Raw genomic sequence first — 21,179 nt, 5'->3', positions numbered from 1 at the left:
TCCTCTAACCTTAGTGCCAACTGCTTGGATCCGGTAGGAAATATCCAAGTGCTGTCGTCTTCAGATAGAGAAAGGAAAAAAACCATAAAAACACTGCTGCTCAGCGTCCAAATTCTGACTGTAACCGCCAACGGGTTTAGGTTTGGCTTGGATCTCATCCCCAGGCACTTCATCCACACCCCATTCAGCAGATACAAGTGTTAGTGTACTTCAGTAGCATGTGCTTATGCCGAATAACAGCACAGAAAATGTAGCCCATTCATCTTATCAGTGAAGGCGAAAGCTATAGATTTTCACCAAAATATTCCAGTAGAGCAAGTCAAAGGGTTTGATTTTATATCTATTCTACGTCTCTGGGGCAAGTGACAGCAAATAATCTATCTTGATCAGCTTTGGCCCTGTGCCTGCAACCCATGCATTCTGCTGACATGAAAACGCTCTTAGCAATAAGATCTGTGGCTTAATTTTGTGTTTGAATAATACAGTGCTGCAAAAAAAGAGACAGGGGAATTAGGAAATACCCCCAAACCACACACTGTTTTGCCTGATTTTTTTTTTTAGGTTTTTTTGAGATTCTTAAGAGTTCTTTCCTTTTTTTCCTCCAAATTTTTTTTCATTGTCATGTGCTTGCTGGTACTATCCAGGTGTATAATTGGCTGTGCCAAAATACAGTGAGGAAAGTTGTTCGTGTGGGGTTAATTTAGCTCTGACTGTAGGCAGGAGGTGTTTGAAATCTTAAGTCCATTCTTGCCAGATTTCTGGACCAGAAACTTGGGATAAACCCTGAAAATGAGCACACCTCAAAGCTTTGGGAAGATTGCATCCAAACTTTGCAGCTGGCACCCTTTTGTGGTAAAAGTCTGATCTTTGGGTTTCACATCTGTGCTGAACTGCTGAGCCCTGTGAGGATTGTCCGCTTATGTCTCCAATTGTGGCCAATCTTATGCCCCTGGGACTGACCAAATGGCAATGCAACTGATTTTTCTTAGTGATTCTTCCCATGCCAACCAGGCATTATTCTCCTGCAGTTCTTTCTCTCTTTCTCCGATATGCTGCCCTCCTTGCCAAATCTACAAGAGTTTCAGCAATCTGCCAGAGGAGATGCAGGACAAAAGGTTTTTTTCTCCTGCTGATGATAGCTCATCTCAATTGATTAGACTCTTCCTGTTGGTATGCATTCTTCCACCTTTTCATGTTCTCTGTATGTATAAATATCTCCTGTCAGTGTGTTCCATTCTATGCATCCGAAGAAGTGAGCTGTAGCTCACGAAAGTTCATGCTGAAATAAATTTGTTAGTATCTAAGGTGCCACAAGTACTCCTGTTCTTTTTGCAGATACAGACTAACACGGCTGCTACTCTGAAACTTTACAAAATTTGTGCTTCACTACAGAGTTCCTAGCTTCCAGTCACCTGGGAAGCAGGGGTCTTTCCTAAGGTCACTGGTAGTCTCAGATCTTCCATATGGCAGAGAACTGTGCTGCCTCTGGAGCCACTGAGCTAATTCAGAGGTTGGAAATTTCAATCAAGAGATGCTTTTTTAAAGAATAAGAATGGAGCTAAGGTCCTCAGGGAAGAGTCACAGGAAATAACACAAATATTTTTGTAGAAATAATAGGCTCTTGACTCTTGTCTGGATCTGGAAACTATTAAAGTGCGAAGACAAGCATCTGCCATCAATTAGCAAAGAAGAGAAACATCAGAAAATTCTGTAGTGTTGCTTTAAATCTCTGAACTAGTGTGGGGTTGTTTCCCCCTCCATCTTTTGCGAACGTCTGTGTGTTTCACTGCCTGAACCTTATGAAACGCTGGGGGATATGAACCAAAACATTCCAAGCATGGAGCTCTCTTCAGAGATTCAAATAGGATTTAAGGATCTTTAACTTTGAGGCACTCAGTCTATGTGGGACTTAATTACTAAACCAGATCGTTCTGCAAAAAAACAAAATCTGGCTTTTACAAGTCATCCTTATGCAGTGAGCAAAGGAAATGAAAATGTGCATTCTTCTTGTGCATGATAATTCTCTCTCTCTCTCGCTTTGCATTAAATTATCCATTGTCGACAGTGCTGATTCATAAAAATTGGACTCCGTAATGTCTGAGAACTTTGGTCTCAGCCTTTGATGTGTTTTTTTGGACATCAGGTTATGCAATGTTTTGGGAGAACAGAGGTTTGACTCATTTGAAAATAGTGTTCTGGTGTGTAAGTGTGTGCACATCTGCCCTCTAGTGGATGGGAGGTCAGATGTGCTGAGGTGTTGAAAGCCACTCCTGTAACTCAGGTGGGCCAGGCATGAAGGTTCTTGGGGCTATTCCTCATGGCACTTGCATGGGGTTAACTGATGTCAGTGGTGTCTGTGTGCCAATATGTGTCCATTTTATGTGTGACTCAGTATAAGCATGGGGGCTTCTTGCACGGCATTTGCCCTCCTATTGTATCCTCAATTCAACATTATGCTGCTGCAGGCCATCACAATCATTTTGATGGCAAGAGACTGACACGACAAATGAATAGTTGTGACTTCTCCACACATTGTACAGTTGAGGCATGAAGTCCCTGACCCAAACAAAAATCTCCTCCTTAATTGTTAAGGGAACACAGGAAAAATTAGCCATGTGAACATCCTTCCCACCTTCCCTTAGTTTATGGTGGTTTTTTTTGTTTTGTTTTTTGAGGGGAACTCTCTTTTAGCTTCACTGAACATTAAGATTTAGCCATAGATAAATTTGACAGACATTTGATTGGTCAGATTACAGAAACAAGATCCCAGAAAACGGGTCACTTGCGTTTCAGTACAAGGCAACCACTGACACGAGGTCCTTAGTTGTTCCATGCTAGGAAGGAATGCGGGCTGGTTTACAGACAATGCCCAATCTTGGTGGAAATATACTCAAAAAGGTGCTAAAATCTGGCAGCTCCTGCCTGTAGATGAATTCAGTTTCACAATGGAGCATATTTGTGCTCTGGGTGTGCCTATGATAAGGACACTTTGCAGGCAACAAACCATAGGCAGCAGGGGAGGGTGATTTGGCCTCAAATGCTAGTTACTGAACATGTGAGCTATACAGTGAAAGGGCAGAATAGAATTTCAAATAGAAACACAGTGTGGTGCTGTGAAATTTCTGAGCTGCCTCATTGTCAGGGACCTCTCCCTAGGGACATGGTGGGTAGGGTGAGGTCTGGAGCGGGGAGGAGGGCATGATGGCTAGGGTCAATAGCAGCCACAGGCACACCCCACTAAGCCATACTCCCTCTGCAGCATGGTCCTGTGTTCATGCCACCCTCCCCAGCTCCTCAGCAATATGCAGTGTGGTTATGTTCCTTTCCGCTGGAGAGGGCCATTTTCCCTCTCCCCTTTTGACACAGGCACCGGGAAGCAGCCATAAAGTGACCCACAGAGTCAGGGAAGAGGTATCTCCTTGGTGGTGACGGGAGGGATCTGAGCTATGATTGGCTGAAAGTCTTTTGGAAAACGTGTCATAGTGAAGTGTGATTTGTCCTCCATTGTTTTAACCGTAGAGTGCCCAGAAGGGACATTTGGAGTTAACTGTTTACAATCCTGTTCCTGTGGCAGCTCCCCCTGTGACCAGCTCACTGGGAGGTGCATCTGTTTGCCGGGTAGAACAGGACTTGACTGTGGCAGAGGTGAGAAGGCAAGAGATGTGGCTGGGGGGCGGGGTATGACTTACACTGTCTATTTTTTTTTCTTTTGCTAAATTAAAGAGGTTTTACAGACCTCCTGCAAATAGATCATGTGGAAGTAAAATATATATGGCAGCATTATTTTTGTGTACAAGACTGACAATAAAATCAGCTAGTCGGGGTCCATTGTCCAAGCTGAATAAAGTGTAAGCAAGTGATAAATGGAATGAGGAATGAAAAGTGAATTGGAATTTCCAGTTGTTGTGGTCTAAGGAATTTTTCTTTACAGATGTGTATATATATATTTTTTTATAATCCTCACGATGTCCGTTTAATGACTGGAAGACCACAGATCCCTAAATAAAAAAGCTAGCTACAACAGCTGGAAGATATTAGTCATATTGAAATGTCTTCGTTCTAATAGCTTGACTGAGCAATAAAAGACACACATGTACGGCACTTAATAGTTTCCCCCAGCCATTGGAGGGGCTTGGTATCACTTTAACAAGGAGACTTGACAGCTTCAGCACTTCTCAGCTTCCTGGCTCCTTTTTGGAACTAAATGCAAATCTTAGGAATGCTATGCAAGATCTCTGTCTAGCAATGTGAAACCAACTTGCCTGAATGCAGACCACCTGCTTGAGCAGGTCAGAACTCACTAATTATAAGATCAAGCAGCAAGAAACACACTGGAAAGTGCTTGGGCTAGCACAGGTTGAAGAATGATGTGCTTGCATAAAGCAGGCAAGAAAGCAAACCTGTCTCAAGGCACAGCAAAAGCAAGTGGTTCGCTCTTACAATTTTAGGATGCCATTGTGGGGAGCGCTGAGCACCATCTGTTCCCATTGAACCCTGTGAGAACGGATGGAAAGCAGCGTCATGCAGAAGGCATGCAGGATCAGGCCCTTTTTTAGTGTCTGTAAGCGTCTGGCCTGCTTTGCTGTATGTCCATCACATATTTGATGCTGGGCTTCAGCTGCACCAGCTGCCTGCATGCACAGTCATCAGCCCCTTACTCAGCAGATGCTCTGGGGTACCTCGAGACTCCAAGGTGCTCGAGAAAACAGTTCAGCCTATTCAACCTTAGTAACTCTGGCTGGAATTTAGAGTCACTATAAATCCCCTGGCACTGGATGAATTGTTCTTTCTGAAGCAGCCCTCTTTGAGACTCCAAGCAATGTGGCTTTGGTGAAGAGCTGGTGGGTTAGGGCTTGTGCACACAAAATATCATTCTTCATCTAGAATATCAGAAGAAAAACAAGCAAAACGGGTAAAGAAAACAAACTGAACCTGCTAATGCATGTAACAAGCAAAGTGGATTCAGAAAACCGGCTCAGGAATTAATAGCATTTTCCGTGGAGAAGGCAGCATTGCTGAGTTTGTAGAGACAACGGTACCTCATTTCACTCCTGGTATGAAACAGTGCGACAGAGAATACTTTCTGGCTGGTAAGGGAACAGCATTCCAGACAGACAGGAGTGGTGCAGAATGATGGCATTCATAGAGACTCTGTCGTTGTCATAAAGGTAACTGGCTCCAGCAGCTGGCATGTGTGTAGTCTATCCCCCAGCTCCACACCTTGAAAGAGAGGAAATTCAGATCACGAGAGCACTAGCCCTCACTTAAGTCATAAAGAAACGATAAAATAAACCTGTCTCTTTAGTTCCTTTTAAATGACTTTGTGGCGAGGTGCCCAGGGCTTGCAGGCACCTCAGGGCTGTAATATTTGAAGAAAGCTCTTGAATTGAAGAAACAGATTTCCCAGCCTGTTCAGCGTTACATTCACGTTGTTCAAACTCCTCGAAAGATTGCCTGGTGGGGGAAGAAAAGGCTTGTTAAGTTTAACTGTGTGACTTCAGTGCTGCCTTTCTACTGTCATTAGCTTCCCTCTCTTCCCCGGAGTAGGGCCCGGGGACCCAGAAAGTAAGGAAAAAAGCTTAATTCAAAGTAAATAACAGTAAAACTCTCTGGAGAATGTAAACAGGGTGAAGACTCTCTGAAAATATTTGCATGAGGGTGGGGTTCTGTTCGGGACTGTGGGCTGGTGGGAGGGGGAAGTGGGGGAGGGCACAGATTTGAAACATCGTTAGTGCTTTTTGCGGCATCTTTTGTTCGAAGAAGCATTTGCTTTTTGTGTCCCCAGGCCCTGGTGTGGGAGCAGCAGTAACACAAAAGGGAGGAAGGTGTAGAGTGAGCAGCATGGTGGTCTTCAGACACTTCCTCATGGACCAGTGTCTGCATTTCCATTGGTACTAATTGCCACCTTAATAGTATTCTCAGCAGAATGGGGCCCCCCAAGGGGTGGCCTCTCCAAGGCGGGGTCGTGTCCACTTGCTGCACAGAAGCTTGCCCTTTCCCTGCCCTTACCACACCAGCTCTGTGGATAAAGGGAGCATGTCATCCTCCAGGGCTGTGGAGCTGGCACCTTTCCCCAGCACTAACTGCCCTTTGGAATAATGAGTGGAAATTCCTCTGGCATTTGTCTCTGTCTGTGCTTCAGCTTGCCCCGCTGGCCGCTGGGGAGTGGGTTGCCAGGAGATCTGCCTGGAGTGTGAGAACGACGCCAGCTGTGACCCTGCCACGGGTGCCTGCCTGTGTCCACCTGGATATGTTGGCAGTCGCTGCCAGGATGGTAAGTGGGGCTATTTAAGGCTGGATTTGTTCTGTCTTGGTGAATGCACATGGGTGGTGATAACAAGGATTCCTGCCGGCGAGGCCTGGATTATCCTACTTAGTGATCTGAGCCTGTGGTTATCTGTCACCGCTGGGCTAAACAAGAAACGACGCTTAGCACTGTACATCCTGGAGTGCCGTGCATTAGCTGGTATCCTCACAACTCCTATGAGCTACCATGGGTCCCTTTTATAGGGAATATGTCTACGCTAGCATTGCTGTGGTGCCGTAACCCCATAGTGGAGGAGCAGCCTACAGCGCCAGATGGGGTTTTTCTGTTGGTGTAGGAACACCACCTCCCTAGTTGATGGTAGCTTCCATCAACAGCTGTGGGTGAGGTCGGCATAGCTACGTGGGCCAGGGCTGTGCATTTCTCACACCCCCAACTGCAGGGGCGCTGGGACCATTTTTATAGGAGGGTGCTGAGAGCCATTGAATCAAAGTGCAAACCCCGTATATGATGCAAACCATTTCAAGCCAGGGGGTGCAGCAGTGCCCACCCCAACTGCACCCTTATTTCCAGCACCTGTGCCTAACAGACGTCACTATGTTGACCTAAATTTTAAATGCAGCCTAGGCCTGGGAAACCAAGGCACCAAGAGATGGTGCAGCTGGCCCAGAGTCACACAGCAAGTCAGTTCCTGGGTCCCAGTGCTCTGCTCAGACAATCCCTCTGTGATCCGGCAGTGGTATGGAGCTAAAGTCTAGCTGCTCGCAGGTGAGTGGCTTAATCCTCCTCCTTGCTCGACATACAGAAGGAAGCAGTAATCCCAGAAGAAATGCAGCCCGTCAGTGCAGGTTCCTGGAGCTGGCCAGCCCAGCCGGGAGCATCTGAGCTCAGGCAAGCAGGGTTTTTAAAGCATGTGGCCGGGGCCAGTGCTGATGGCTCTGCTCTAGAGCCACGCTGGAAATCAGGGTGTGTAACACCACACGCTGCCTATCAAAAATGGAACTACTGCACCATTGCTATAGCAGCAGTTTGCTCTTAATCTCTCTCTTCCCTTGCAGTGTGTCCAGCTGGCTGGTTTGGGCCGGGCTGCCAGATGAGATGTAACTGTGTGAATGACGGGCACTGTCACCCGGTGACAGGGAAATGTAGCTGTGCGCCTGGCTGGACTGGGGATAACTGCAGGAGAGGTATGGTACCCTTTGCGTGTCGTGGACGTGGTGTAGAAGGTACCTTTCCTCGGTGGATGTTCACTTTCATCGGTCTCCCCGTTCTGTCTGTGCAACTGTCTCTCACAGCCTCTGCCTACCTGCCTTCCCCCACCCCTTCCGTGTTCTTTGTGGAGATTCTGTCTGCACGAAGGACCCTGTACAAAATGCAGTGGTACCCTGTGTTTCCTTATCACCTAGTATCAGAGGGGTAGCCGTGTTAGTCTGTATCCACAAAAACGAGGAGTTGCTTCTGAAGAAGTCGGATTTTTACCCACGAAAGCTGATGGCCAAATAAACCTGTTAGTCTTTAAGGTGCCACTGGACTCCTCGTAGTTCTTATCACCGAGTTTCTTTCCATTGACCCGGCCTGAGGAGTGCTGGCTGCGTTCCTCTTTCTCTCTGTCTACATGAGCTGTGCCCATTGATGGAAGCCACGCACGTGCAGCGGAGAGAAGAAAAGCCCCCTTTCCCCTGTGTCTTTGCCCAGCTGCGCAAAGGGCACTGCCATTCAGGGCGTGGTCTCTCCTCTGTTTCAGCCTGTGACGCTGGCCACTGGGGCCCAGATTGTGCTAACACTTGCAACTGCAGCAACAGTGACGGAAGTTGCAATATGAGGACAGGACAGTGCATTTGTGAAGCTGGCTCCACAGGACTCCATTGTGATCAGAGTGAGTGTTGTCAGCAGGCTGGTCTCGCCTTTGAGCTAACCAAGCTGAACTCTGTTAGCTTTTGGTAGGAAAAGGTGCTGGCTGGCAGCCCTGCTGAGTGAAGACCTCTGCTTACCCACAATGGTTGAAGTGCAGGTAGCAGCAGGGTCAGCTTCCCCCATAATGGCACGTCTGTTGGGGGTGGAGCTGGTTCTTCTCCCAGGCCCGGTCTCTTTGCTGATACAGTAGAACACCAGAGCTACGAACTGACCGGTTAACCACATCCCTCATTTGGAACCAGAAGTACGTGACCAGGCAGCAGAGACAAAAAGAAAAAAGCTAGTACTGTACAGTCCTCTGTTAAATGTAAACGGCAAAAAAAAAAAAAAAAAAAAAAGGGGGGGGGGGCAGGGGGCGGGCGGGCGGGGACAAAGTTTAAATAAAAAAGATTTGACAAGGTAAGGAAACTGCTTCTGTGCTTGTTTCATTTAAATTAAGATGGATAAAAGCAGCATTTTTCTTCTGCATAGTAAAGTTTCAAAGCTATAGTAAATCAATATTCAGTTGTGAACTTTTGAAAGAACCACCATAACGTTTTGTTCAGAGTTATGAACAGCCTCTGTTCCTGAGGTGTTTGTAACACTGAGGTTCTACTGTATTACCAATGAGTGCCAGTAGTGATTGGTATTTTGGTGACATGGATCTGTTCCCTAAGTCCTGGAGCAGAGACCACCAGTCCACTCCAAACAACCAGCCATCAGATAGTGGTACTTTCATTCACTGCTGCCCTCACTCAGCAGGGTGTGAACCAGCGGCCTCATGTAGACCCTTAAAGTGACCCTGACTGGAAGGACACTCTGGTCAACGTTGGTTGCCTTGTATTTGCTAGAGTGTCCAGAAGGATGGTTTGGGCTAAGCTGCCGACACCGGTGTCAGTGTGACAATGGAGCCATCTGTGACCATGTCAGTGGGGCGTGTACTTGCAGCCCTGGCTGGAGTGGGACATTCTGTGAGCGTGGTGAGTACCTGGTTTTGCTCCTTTAGGAGAGCTAAGGAACCTGTCATGTCTAATGGAGTCTCCATGTCACTGGGAATTATCCAGGACCTCCTACTGGCAAGAAGCACCCAGCAGAGCTGTGGGGAATATTGCACTGTCCCAAGCTGGCCCCAAAGTTTAATTCTGGAGATAGCAGGTTCATACAAACTAGTGAATGATAGTGCACGTAAACAAGGAGCCTCCCTGTTTGCACATGCATGTGGGTATGTTCTGGCAGCAGGAAGGCTATCTGAGTTTGCATGGTGCGTGCATGCATTTGAAAAGGGTAGTTGTGCACTTCCTGGTTCCCACTGAGATTGAAAGAGCCAACAAAAGGCTGCTCTCATCTTATCTTCAGCCTGGTTAGATGCAAGAAACACCAGCAATTTCACAGCAACTCCACGCGGGTTGAGTCCACAGCAGGCAAGTGTGTGCTAGATTCACATCCCCGCTTGTTGTGGACTAAGTGTTTGTGTAGACAAGCCCACGGTATTCGTGGTATGTCAATAGGGAAATGGCGGCACAGAGAGGATAAATGCCTTCTCCCAGATCTGAGGGTGAAATTCACCCCTGCTCAAAGAGCTAGCACACGATCCTCGCAACAAGACAAGTGGTGAATCATCTTTGCATGGCTCACCCGCAGTTAGTGCTCTGCTTTAACCAGTGAACACCGCTTAATTCTCAGGTACTGTATTGGTTAGTATAGTTACATTACTATAGAAAAATAAACTTGTTTGATAGGAGAATCTGGGGCATTAACACAGGTGTGTCAAATAACCAGCCCTTGCCTTCTATGACGTGGCTCTCCTATTGCACTACCCTGCAGTTCCAAGTTTGAATCCTGTCATGGTGCAAGGCTGTAACGATTTTTTTTGCGAAGTTCCTACAAATCCATTAGCAAAGTACTTTATTAGCAGAATGAGCTATTGTGTAGTGGCCCTCTCTCCTTGGGAGATTTCCAGCCCTCTGCACACACTGACGTGTATACAAACATTTCTGGGCTTTTTCTGTTTTCCCAGCCTGTCCCGATGGATTTTATGGCCTGGAGTGTCAGAAAACCTGCACGTGTCTGAACGGAGCCCGCTGTGATCATGTGACGGGGCGCTGCATCTGTCCCGCCGGCTGGATTGGCCTTAAGTGTAACCAGAGTAGGTTCGGAGGTTATACCATTAAATCTTTCCCAACAGAGGATTCCCATTTGCAGGCTACTGGTGCCCTGGAAGGTGATTTTGGTCAGAGACGGCTTGCAGTCGATCAGACAGTATCCTTGTTTCTCTGTCTTGGCACGTGATCCAAAGAGATTGGTGTTTGCTTCTCTTTACTGCTTATTCCCACCTCTGTTGCTTTCATGACACAGAAGGGAGTGTGACGTCAGGTAGGGAGTGAGCAGCAGGAGTTGATGGATGCTGATTGAGGAGTTAAACCCTGGGTGGCACTCCTGTCGGATGATACTACATGAGAACAGGAGCCCTTGAAAAGGGATAGATGAATCAGCTGTAAAGGTGGGTTTTGCCCTTCCATCCAGAAGAACAGCGAGTAATTTACAGACCTCAAGTGGTGGCCAGATCTCAGATGGTGTAAATCAGCACAGCTTCACCGATGTCAGTGAACCTGCTGTCATTTGCACCAGCTGAGGATCTGGCTCTACATATAGGAATCCCATATCCTGTTGAAACTGTGTGGAAGCTGAGATTGGCTGAAGGTAATTACTCCACCTGGATTTTGTCCAGGATGAAATTGTCCCTCTAGTGAATATTTTTCAAAGCTTTTCATGAGGTGCCAGCAGCTCTTTAGGAGCTTGTGCTAGTGAAACAAACATTAGGGAGGTGGGGGGAAAGGCTTCTTTCCTCTGTGACACACAAAGCTTTGCTGTTGCCTTCACATTGGTCTGAAGAGTCAATGCAACTGCTTGTGCCAAAATAATCAAAGATCCTGCTAAAGTCTTGCAGTAATGAAATCCTTCGTTCTCAGAGCACTGCTGCCTCTGTAGTAGTAGTAATAGGAAGGTGGGGGTTTCAGACACCAATGTCTCCTGATGCGTGCTGTTTCCACAGGTCTTTTCCACTTTTGATCTCCTCTCTCCATTTCAGTTGTGCTCTTTATTTGATGCTGAGAACAGCTGTGCCAGCCAGGGAGGATGAATTGACTCCGGAAAAATAAGCCCTCATCTCTCTGGCCCCCAGGACCTTAACCCTTCTCTATAACCCATGCCCATGGGAAGGTTCAGAAATGCTGAGTTAGCTTTTCTTAATTTTACATCTGCCTATTACTGCCAGATTTCAGCCTTGGCCAGATGTGGGCAGTTCTTGTGCTGCATCTAGCAGGACTATAATCAGGAAATCCCAAAAGTCTCAGAGAAAGCCTGTTCTTGCAAAATTTCTAGCCCTGCTTTATAGACTGAAGAAGTTCAGAGACACTTTTGACCTGGATCTGAATTGTGCAGCATTTATCGGAAACAGACTCCCAATCTCAGGGAAATTTGAGGGGCAATTTTTTTCTATTTTGCAGTTTACCTCTGTGACGAACTAGGAGTGTTCTTAATGTTTGCTCTGAATACTGTGTTGGTGCCTCAGTGTCCCCATGGCAGTTCTTAAGTATCTGGCAGAGCAAAGGGCCAGTGCACCTAAATGCCTGACCCTCTGTCTCCTAGCAACTGATGGCCTGGGCCCCTCCTCTGCAAAGGTGCCAGCTGAAGGTGTTGGAGACAAAGGGATCAGGTGATCTCCTGGCCTGGGAAAGGAGCTGAGCAGAGAGGAGGGGCTGGAAGGGGTGGTTAGTCTGGAGCTGGCTGAGGGCAGACGGGTCACTGACCCCCAGAATGGACCCGGCCGAGGGGTCCGGTTCTCTGTACCTACAAGGTCTGTTTTAGACCCTGTTCCTGTCATCGAATAAACCTCTGTTTTACTGGCTGGCTAAGAGTCATGTCTGACTGCGAAGTGGGGGTGCAGGACCCTGTGGCTTCCCCAGGACCCCGCTGGGGCAGGCTCGCTGTGGGAAGCGCACGGAGGGGCAGAGGATGCTGACTACTCCAAGGAGAGACCCAGGAGGTGAAGCCGTGTGAGCTTCTTGCCCTGAACAAGTCTGCTCCAAGGGAGAGGAGGCTCCCCAAAGTCCTGACTGGCTTGGTGGGGAGCAGTTCCAGAGCATCGCCCGGTGACTCTGTGACAACCTCCAAAAGTTTTGAATGGCTCAGCCTCTTTGCCCATAACTGCAGATAGTAGTGAGGTTTGGGGCATCTGTGAGAACAGCTTCCTAATAGATTACTTTCAAAATATCATTGAAAACTAACATCCATATTTGTGAACTGCAGCCATATATACAATCTGACTGTTATTTTCTCTTGATAGTGTAAACATATTTTTCTCTCTCTCTCTCTCTCTCTCTCTCTCTCCCCCCCCCCTCCCCTCCTCTCCTTGAGCAGGCATAGCTGGCAATTAACCTGACCTCCTTGTAACATTTTCGTTGGTGAGGTTGCTGGTTCGTCCTCTTTGTCTTCTCCCAAACAACTGCATTTCTGAATCAGCAATACAAGTCTATGTAACTAATACCTGTTACTTAGTTGTTGTGCCTACTTGTGTTTCCCTGCAGCTTGTGAGGATGACTGGTATGGAGAGAATTGCAGTCAGGCATGCAGCTGCTTTAATGATGCCACCTGTGACCATGTTAGTGGACAGTGTCTCTGTGCGGCTGGATGGACAGGAGCCACTTGTCAGCAAGGTAATACAACGTGTGGTCATGTCCTATTCCAAACTGTCTTCTTCCTTGTCCTGCAGAGAAAATCAGCCATTGGAAAAAAAAAAATTCCAAGTCTCTGTGTGAGTTGTAGTTTGAATTGGCCTAGCAGCTGTGCTCTGGTGGCGTGGTGCTGAGCTTGGATCATGGTTCATATCATCTCCCCTTGTGCTGCACGTGCTAACTCTCAGTAAGGGCTCTGTCTTGCAAAGCACTGAGCATTCTGGCCCTGATCCAGCAAAGCACTTAGTCCCAAGTCAATGGGACCAGACGTGTGCTTACAGTTAAGCATGTGATTACATGCTTTTTCTGGGGTCCTACAGCAGCTTAATATAATATAAGAACATAAGTACAGCCATACGGGGTCAGCCCAATGGTCCATCTAGCCCAGTATCCTGTCTTCCGGCAGCGGCCAGTGCCAGACTCTTCAGAGGAAATGAACCGAACAGGCAATTTTGAGTAATCCATCCTCTGTCATTCAGTCCCAGCTCCTGGCAGCTGAAGGTTTAGCAAGCAGAATCAAGCACTAAAGGAACTTTAGAAAATGCCGATATAACCTGTTTTACTTGACTATTATGGTAAACGACAGAGAAGTTGTTTTTCCATCAAGATGACTGTGTCCGTCCTATCGTTCTTTGATAGTGAAGTTTGGTAGCATTGCCCAGACGTGGAAGAGCAGGAGGTTCTGCAAGTCAAGACTGAAGTCACTGGCTGCCAACCTGTGGCACTAAATTCATACAACTCCCTTTAAAAATAATTCAGAGTATTCCGGACTAAACACTCTCCAAAGGCATCTGGTGGACCATTGAGTTACTTAAATGTCATCAAGTTACTGATCCCACCAGCCTCTTTATGCCAGGCACAGACATCCCAGGAAACAGGAACACCTTCCACTGGATCCTGCAGCGATGTTGTGAGGCTCTATTTGTGACACCCCAGCTCATTTCTATGGTAGCAACGTGTGAAGTGGCAAGCCCGGGGTTATGGACCTCACAGCAGGGGCAAGAAGGAGAAGAGAAATATCTTCACTAGCAACAAAGCTTTTGCAGGAAAACACAGGCCAAGCATAGTTCAGCATCCAGGCTCTTTTCTTCCAAGTTTACTGTGTTATGCAAGGCACCCCCCACCCCCCATCTGGCCTTTGGAAAAGCCAAGTTTATAGCAGTCTTGTGCCAAGCTGTGTTTAGCTGGTGATCCAAAACCACCTTCCTTGTTCCACTGGGCTAAATACCTCCAGTCTTCCAACTCACTTGCAGTGCCACGTTTTGCTGAGACCTTGCCCAGTGGGACCCAGGATTCTCATACGTTCCCCCAGACTCACCATTCTGGGATCTATGGGTCATTCCCAGAGGAGGGACCAGTAACTAGAGCTGAGGTTCCCAAACCTTGTTTTGCTGCCCGCCCCCCAAAGGAATAAAATGACAGGGCCCCACCCTTCCAGGGCAGAAAGTGACTTACCCAGGGGAGTGTGCAGCTCACACCTGGGTTGGCAGCAGGATCCGGTTGGCTCCATCCGTGGAGGCGTCCATGGCAGCGCGGCACAGAGTGGACCAGTACTCCTTGCCCTGCCTCCCCCCTGTCTGGAGTCTCTCGCTCCTGCAGGCTCTGGTGGGTTTAAAATACACAGGGTTGCAGCCAGCCAGGTGTCCAGGACAGCAGGGGAGAGCAGCAGGCTGCTGCTGGGGCAGGGTGGGGCTGGGCTGAGTGATCTGCAGCCCCCCACCACCTCACACCCTCTGCCAGACCTCATGCCACAACCACCTCACCAGCCCACAGGTCCTGCCGGGCCTGTAGGCAGGTTCCCACCTGCCTGGTGAGCTTCGGAGGGGTCACTTGGTGTCATTGGAACCACTGCACCGGGACAGAGAGAGAGTAGCCAGGAGCCGGGCTTCTGTAGTTGGTGGGAGGTGGAGCTGATCCCTACTCCGCACACACTGAATGGGAAGAAGCCTCGAGCAGGGCTCAGGAGGTCAAGGCACTACCAAATGGGTAAAGTGGGAGCTGTGGGGAAAGCATGGGAGAGAAGAGAGAGGTTTTCCATGCACTGAGGTTTTCCATGCATGTGACTCCCTCACCTCTCTGCTGTTTCTCTCCCTTCCCCACCCCAGCCCAGTCCCCTGTGGCCTGACACCCCTTATGTACAAGTAAAAATGCAGAACCCTCCTGTGGGGGCAGCTAGGCAGCCCCCAGGCATTACTGCATTGTGTTCTTGTTACTTATTTCTAGTGGTAGCAGTTCCATTTCATTTCTGTCTACTCCTAACCCCACTCCTCACCCCCACTTCGTACATTACAACAGGCCTGATCTCTGCATTTTAAACCAGTGTCAAGAACTGCTTTCTGACTTTGGTCTTTGTCCTAATTTTCCCCCAAGCATGTCCATATGGTTTCTATGGCGTGAACTGCCAGCAGCACTGCCTCTGTGGGAATGGCGGAACGTGTGACCCCGTCACGGGGCACTGCACATGCCTGGAAGGATGGACTGGATTGGCTTGTGAGCTGGGTAAGCACCAGGAGTGGAGCAGCTGGCCACGTTAACTATGGGCCATTGGAACCTGCAAAACGTTTGTTGCACATCTGACTCACTCCTAAGAAGTTTTCCCTAATTTCATTTCTGTCATTTCGTGCTCCAAGATTGCAAGAAAATAGTAATCTGGCTGCAGAAGGAAAGCGAGGAGCATTGGGGGCCTCAGGGAACAGAGTTTGGGCCATGTTTATATTAAAATGTAATGAAAACAGGGCAACCAAATTTCCAACAAAAAGCAGCAGTGCAGCTTCTGAACATTTTGAGTTTGGTTCCAAATGGTTTTGATGCCAGCGTGCGTCTGAGCTGGTGCAGCACATGCCCGTGAGGGAAGCACAATGTGCTTTCTAATCTCATCTACACTCAGTCAAGACTGCATCCAGGGGGAGGAACACCTGTGGTCAACGGAGCCATAACTCCAGTAGCCCGTCTTAGAACAATCTGGTGGTGATAGCAAGGTCATTAGCCTTGTCCCTCTAGAGTCTGTCTACACTGCAGCTGGGAACGTGCCTCCCAGCATGGGGAGACAGACAGGCACTAGCTCTGCTTGAGGTAGAGTGCTAAAAGGAGCAGTGTGGACATTGCAGCTCCCGTTTAAGGGAGGGCCAGCCGCGCCAGCTCAGAGACTGGGATGTGGGCAGGCTCGAACTCAGGCAGTTAGCCCATGTCTCCACCGGAGCTTCAATGTCCACACTGCTATTTTTAGCGTGCTAGCTCGAGGAAAGCTAGCACAAGTCTCTCTACTCAGGCTGGGGGGCCCCTGCTCCCAGCTGCCGTGTAGAGACATCCTTACTTTCTGTCCCCAAGGAGGAGTTGTGGGTTTATATTTCTGGGCTAAGATTCTGTCACGTGCTATTTCTAAAACCACTTCAGTCAACTCTCTCTGGCTTCCACTAGAATGTGCGCAAGGACAGTATGGTGTGGACTGCCAGCAAGCCTGCGACTGCCAGAACAGGGGGCTGTGTGACCGTCAGACAGGCCACTGCATCTGCCGGGCTGGCTGGACTGGGCAGCAGTGCCAACGCTGTAAGTGAAAACCACAGGAGCCCACCAGTAGTTGTAGCTCCTGCTTACCTGCCAGGACAAGGGAATGGGTTTGGCTGGCCTGAGCCCTCTCTCAGATGGAACCTTTCTGAGGTTCAGGGAAGTCGAGTTACCTTGTTTTCTTTAAAAGGCTGTTTTTGATACAACGAGAAAAGCACAAGTCCCCTCTGCTGGAGGTAGCAGATACTTTGCTTGATGCATCTGTTCTAGGTGCCAGGGAATTATTGAGTAAATAAAGGGCCCAACATTTGGCTTGCACAGCTCAAGAGAAAACATGCCATGGTTTTAGCTTTGCAAACTTGTTCTGTCTGTCGCTGTTCTCCCCTCCAGGTCTGAACAAAAGCAATGTTATCCTGCGTGTACGCAGTGCTGTACAGTCATGAAAAGGCCACGTCCCTTCCCAGAGATCCTAACGTGTCATTCTGCTCCCCCGAAGTCAATGGCAAACCTGCAGGAGCAGACCCTGAATGAGAGAGATACACAGCCTGCCCCTGAGCAGCAGATGGCAGTGGAAGGCAGGGTGAAGCTGAAATGTCATAGGAAAACCTCCTCCTGTCCCAAGACTTTTATAGCTTTATGCTGCTCCAGATCACCTTCCCTTCTTCCCCCTTTCCAGCTTCTGAGCTTACTCACTGCTGGCACCATTGTGCAGACCCAAAATGCCTGGCTTCTGTCCTAAGCCCCAGCAAGCTCTTAGGCCTGCCTTCTGCGGCCCTCCTATTCATCTTATCTACAGACTTTACTAAGTACCCTGGCAATCCCTTTGCTATTAGCTAGTGTTGAAAGGGAGACTGGCGTGAGAAAGGGGAGCCTTAGGGACTGGATCAAATCCCAGAAGATCAGCAAAGGGGAGCCCCTCCCCTCCCCGAAATTCCAGCAGCCACAGCAAGTGTAGCCCACTGTGAAGGGGGTTATTAGTCTGAGGCTGGTAATCAGCTGAAGCTGTGGGCATGAATGAGTTGTCTGCTGCAGCCATTCCCACCCTCAGCAGCATGGCTAGGAAAAGCCCTGACATTTACGAGGTGTTTAGTGTGTCACTGCTTTAGTTCTGAGCTCTTGTAGGTATTGTGGGTGTGTGGCTGCTTTGTTCCCTGGATCATTAGCAGGAAGCAGGCTGTGGCCTGTAATATGACATTACTGGAACATTTCTTAATGTGGGACGAAGGTCAGGCAAGTTTCAAGAGCTGTTTGAGGCTTTGCAAAGCTGAGAAATCCTAATCGTCTTCCGGAGTGTCCCTTTCACTGCTGCTCTCTCTGGCTGAGTTGTGTGGACAGAACATGATGTGTAGCATTGTTCCGCTCCCTCTCGGCCTCTCTTCACACAAAAGGTCATTCCAGGGCTCTAGTAGCTTTTGTCCTCTCTGAACCCCTTCTATTTCTGCTTGATTTTTCCCTGCCCCCCCATCACGCGCATTCTATTAAGCTGTATAAGGCAGCTCCGGGGGATTTCAGACTCCGATGAAAGCAGGATGTGCTCTTGTGAGATATCTGACCTCATGGTTAGAAGAAAAGTATCTGAATTTTTGGATTCTGCTCTGAATGGAACCTTCAGAAGCTTCTGAGCCTTCTCCAAGCAGAATATCGAGTGTTCTGCTACGTGGCATTGAGCTCCTCTTGGGCCAGTGTGCATGAGGGGCCAGGGCAGAGTTCTGATGGTGCCAGTGAAATTTATTTTAGTGTTTTCCAGACCTGAATGCGGTGTCATGATGCAAATTGCAAACAGCAATGCCAGCATACGGCTCTGCTTCTCCTTCCAATTAGAAAGTGCAGGAGAGAATTACCCACAGAAGCAAACGTTCAGTGGAAGATTCCAAATGTCTGCTCTGTTCCATAGCATCCCTGCTTGTTACCCTCACTTATTTGCATTGGACCTTAGTCATCTGGTTCTTCTGTCTGAGGAGAAAAGCAGATAATGAGAGCTGTGCCATAAAGAGCTTTGACTGCACTTGGCACACCCTCAGTACAGCCTCAAGTACTGTAACGTGAAACACACATTTCACTTAACTATCCACCATCTTTGGGGACTGGCAGGCACCATCATTTTGGCTGGGTATTCAAGTCAACCTCAAGGCACTTTACCAGATCGCAGGTCCGTGTCACCGTGTTATGTGGAACTCTTTGCACATGACCCTCCTCTAGTCAAGTCGTTGCTTTTCACAGGGCAGCTTGAAGCAATGGATCATCATAACCAGAACGATGAGTGGCAGTGAAACTATTCAGGACTTTTTCTGTCTCACTGTAGGCAGAATTTCACTACATTGAGACCACTGTCTATATAGACATTAAGATTTAAAAAGTCCAGCAATGCCTATCCCTTGCTAGCTTACCCCTTCCCCATCAAAAGTCAGACTCCTTTATTTGACTTCCTTTTAGGGCTTGATTTTTAGAAAAGTTAGGTGTGCAAATGTGCACACACAATGTATGCACAACTATGTCCCTAATCTATGCTTGCAGTTACCCCAATTGCATGTGCAAATTGGGTGAGTGCATAGACAAATGCACCGATTTTGTCATTTGCACATGCAGTTACTGAATTTGTGCACTCAGTCCTGTTGACTAGTTGCGAGTTAGTTGTGTAGCTTGTGCGTTTGTGCAGCTAACTTCTCTAAAATTCAGACAATGACGGTCTTATCTGGTTTCCATATGCTTTAAGAACCAGCCTCTCACTTCTTCATAGATGACAGGAGGAGAATGGCCCTGATGGTGATGCTATCCTGCCCCCCAGCTCCCACTAAATGGTGCCAGGAATAATGCGTCCAAAAACATTTGGCACTGTTAAAGAGAGAGACTTTCATACCGAATTAGGAAGAAGAGAATATTTATGCAAAGAGCAGTTTGTCGACTCACAACTTTCTTTCTTCCCCGCTTTCTGCCTGGCTCAGCTCGTCTCCCCGCCTCAGCACCTACTTTCTCCCCACCCTGGATTCTGCCAAAGTTTCTGACCTCATGGTCTGTTATCTCAAAGGTAATGGAGATGTCACAAATCCAACAGGAAGTGCCAAGTTCAGCCCTGACATAGATGTGCGCAACTCCACTGACATCCTTGGGAGTTAGAACTGTTTAGGCCACGGCTGAATTTGGCCTAACTGACCTTATGACCTCATTTTATGAACAGAAGAATCAGAAAATCCCACTCTTAGAAACAAGCAAGATTGTTATGGAGAGTGCAAAGAAATGCTGAGTCAATGGATTTCCCCGGGGACTGGCGATTTCAGACGATCGGTAATGGGAGATGGAGCCTTTTCCCCGGTGCTCACTGATTCACTCTTGCCCAGAGCAGTGGTGATTAACATGTTATTGTCTGGTGACTGCACAGTGGCCAGTGTCATGAGTTTATTCCTAGTCAACAAGTTTCCCCTTTGACAGGTAAAGCAGCAACAGCACAGTTGGCACTAACTGGCTCCCTTGTTGATGGTCTCAGTCAAGAGGCCATGGACTGACTGGGCTACAGAGATTAAACTCTTCTCTCACTCCTAAAGCAGCTGCGGTACAGGGACCCTTTCAGGTCAGGGTCTTGGCACTCCAGCCAAGCAGTGTTGGGAAGCTTGCCCAGCTGCTGCCCATGCTGTACCTCCTCTGGGGATGAATGAAGGACCCATTCTCCAGAGCTGTCAGCCTGGTACCTATCGCCACCACCAAAGAAAAGAAACAAGTCTGGTCTATTTGATCCTGTTCCCAGTCTCGTTGGGCCCTGTCAGTGCAGAGCTGGGCCTATCTGACTTGTCAAACATGAAGTGAAACATAAAACTTCACCTCCTGACATGAGAAAACGAAAGGGACATAAAATAAACGTTTGAAGTTCTTTGTGCCTGGAGAGCATAGTTTGAATTTCCCTGTGTAATGAAACCAGACCATGCCTGTATTCATTCTGTAGAACCCCTTTAACCCCCACCTCTCTGTACGTTTGAATCGCTGCAGCTTGCCCGGAAGGTACGTTCGGAGAGCGCTGTGCAGAGCAGTGCGCCTGTGGGGATGGAGTCTCATGCCACCACATCACTGGCGCCTGCGACTGCCCCGCAGGTTGGAGGGGACAGCGCTGTGAGAAAGGTGAGAGAATCACACCTCTCATCACATCACGTCTGCATCGTCTCTGCTGCTCAGGCTGTTCTGGTTACATTTCAGCCTCAGATGAAGCCACGGAGCCTGGACGTTTTGGGAACAAGCCTGATTTCTCTAGAGTAACAGACGAAGTGGGAGTAGATGGCTCAGGGGATGGGAAGTGGGCTACAGAAAGAGGCATTTACCTCGGTTGCTGTAACAAATGCTGCCGGAGTTCGAGCCCAGTACAGTCCCCAGTAGTCAGACGGCCGCAGCATTATTGGCACTGATAGTCACCAAGACATCTCAGCAGAGGCCCAGGGCTAAACGGGTCACAAAAACTGAACTCCCACTCACCTCTCTCACAGAGCCTCCAGGCCGAGGCAGCTCGGGGGAAGCTTGTATGGCTGGTGCCCTACTGTACCTGTTTGGTTAAGAGGACTGTTTTCTTAGCCTGTCCGTCTGGCATCTCTCATTGTACTAGAAAGAGAAGTGTGCCGGGGAAAGGGGGCCTTGGGATGATTGGGGGAAGCAGCCAGACTTTCAGATTTGCTCATTTAGGACACATTGGCTTCTTAGCAACTCCTTGGACAGACGGTGCCCAGCTGGGACACGACACGTCTTCAGCTCACACTGGTATTCAGTGGGGCATTTCTTTCATGTCTCCAGGAAGGCTTCCGCAATAC

The 21,179-nt window shown here is 48.3% G+C and overlaps 1 protein-coding gene across 8 annotated transcripts in view; it reads left to right on the top strand.

The window, feature by feature from the left end:
- MEGF6 (multiple EGF like domains 6) overlaps positions 1–21,179 on the top strand; it is a 236,829-nt gene that overhangs the window by 204,723 nt on the left and 10,927 nt on the right. For all 8 annotated transcript variants that reach the window (XM_030537922.1, XM_030537925.1, XM_030537923.1 and 5 more), the window contains 10 exons: positions 3,520–3,645; positions 6,143–6,274; positions 7,324–7,452; positions 8,010–8,141; positions 9,010–9,138; positions 10,176–10,304; positions 12,745–12,873; positions 15,262–15,390; positions 16,309–16,437; positions 20,374–20,502. In XM_030537922.1, the coding sequence (XP_030393782.1) occupies positions 3,520–3,645; positions 6,143–6,274; positions 7,324–7,452; positions 8,010–8,141; positions 9,010–9,138; positions 10,176–10,304; positions 12,745–12,873; positions 15,262–15,390; positions 16,309–16,437; positions 20,374–20,502 (1,293 nt within the window). The remainder of the gene's footprint in view (positions 1–3,519; positions 3,646–6,142; positions 6,275–7,323; positions 7,453–8,009; positions 8,142–9,009; positions 9,139–10,175; positions 10,305–12,744; positions 12,874–15,261; positions 15,391–16,308; positions 16,438–20,373; positions 20,503–21,179) is intronic.

Source organism: Gopherus evgoodei, chromosome 18 (genome assembly GCF_007399415.2).
Source record: "Gopherus evgoodei ecotype Sinaloan lineage chromosome 18, rGopEvg1_v1.p, whole genome shotgun sequence".
NCBI classification, from domain to species: domain Eukaryota; kingdom Metazoa; phylum Chordata; order Testudines; family Testudinidae; genus Gopherus; species Gopherus evgoodei.
Note: the sequence above shows the minus strand (reverse complement) of the source record. Positions and strands in the feature narration are given on the sequence as shown.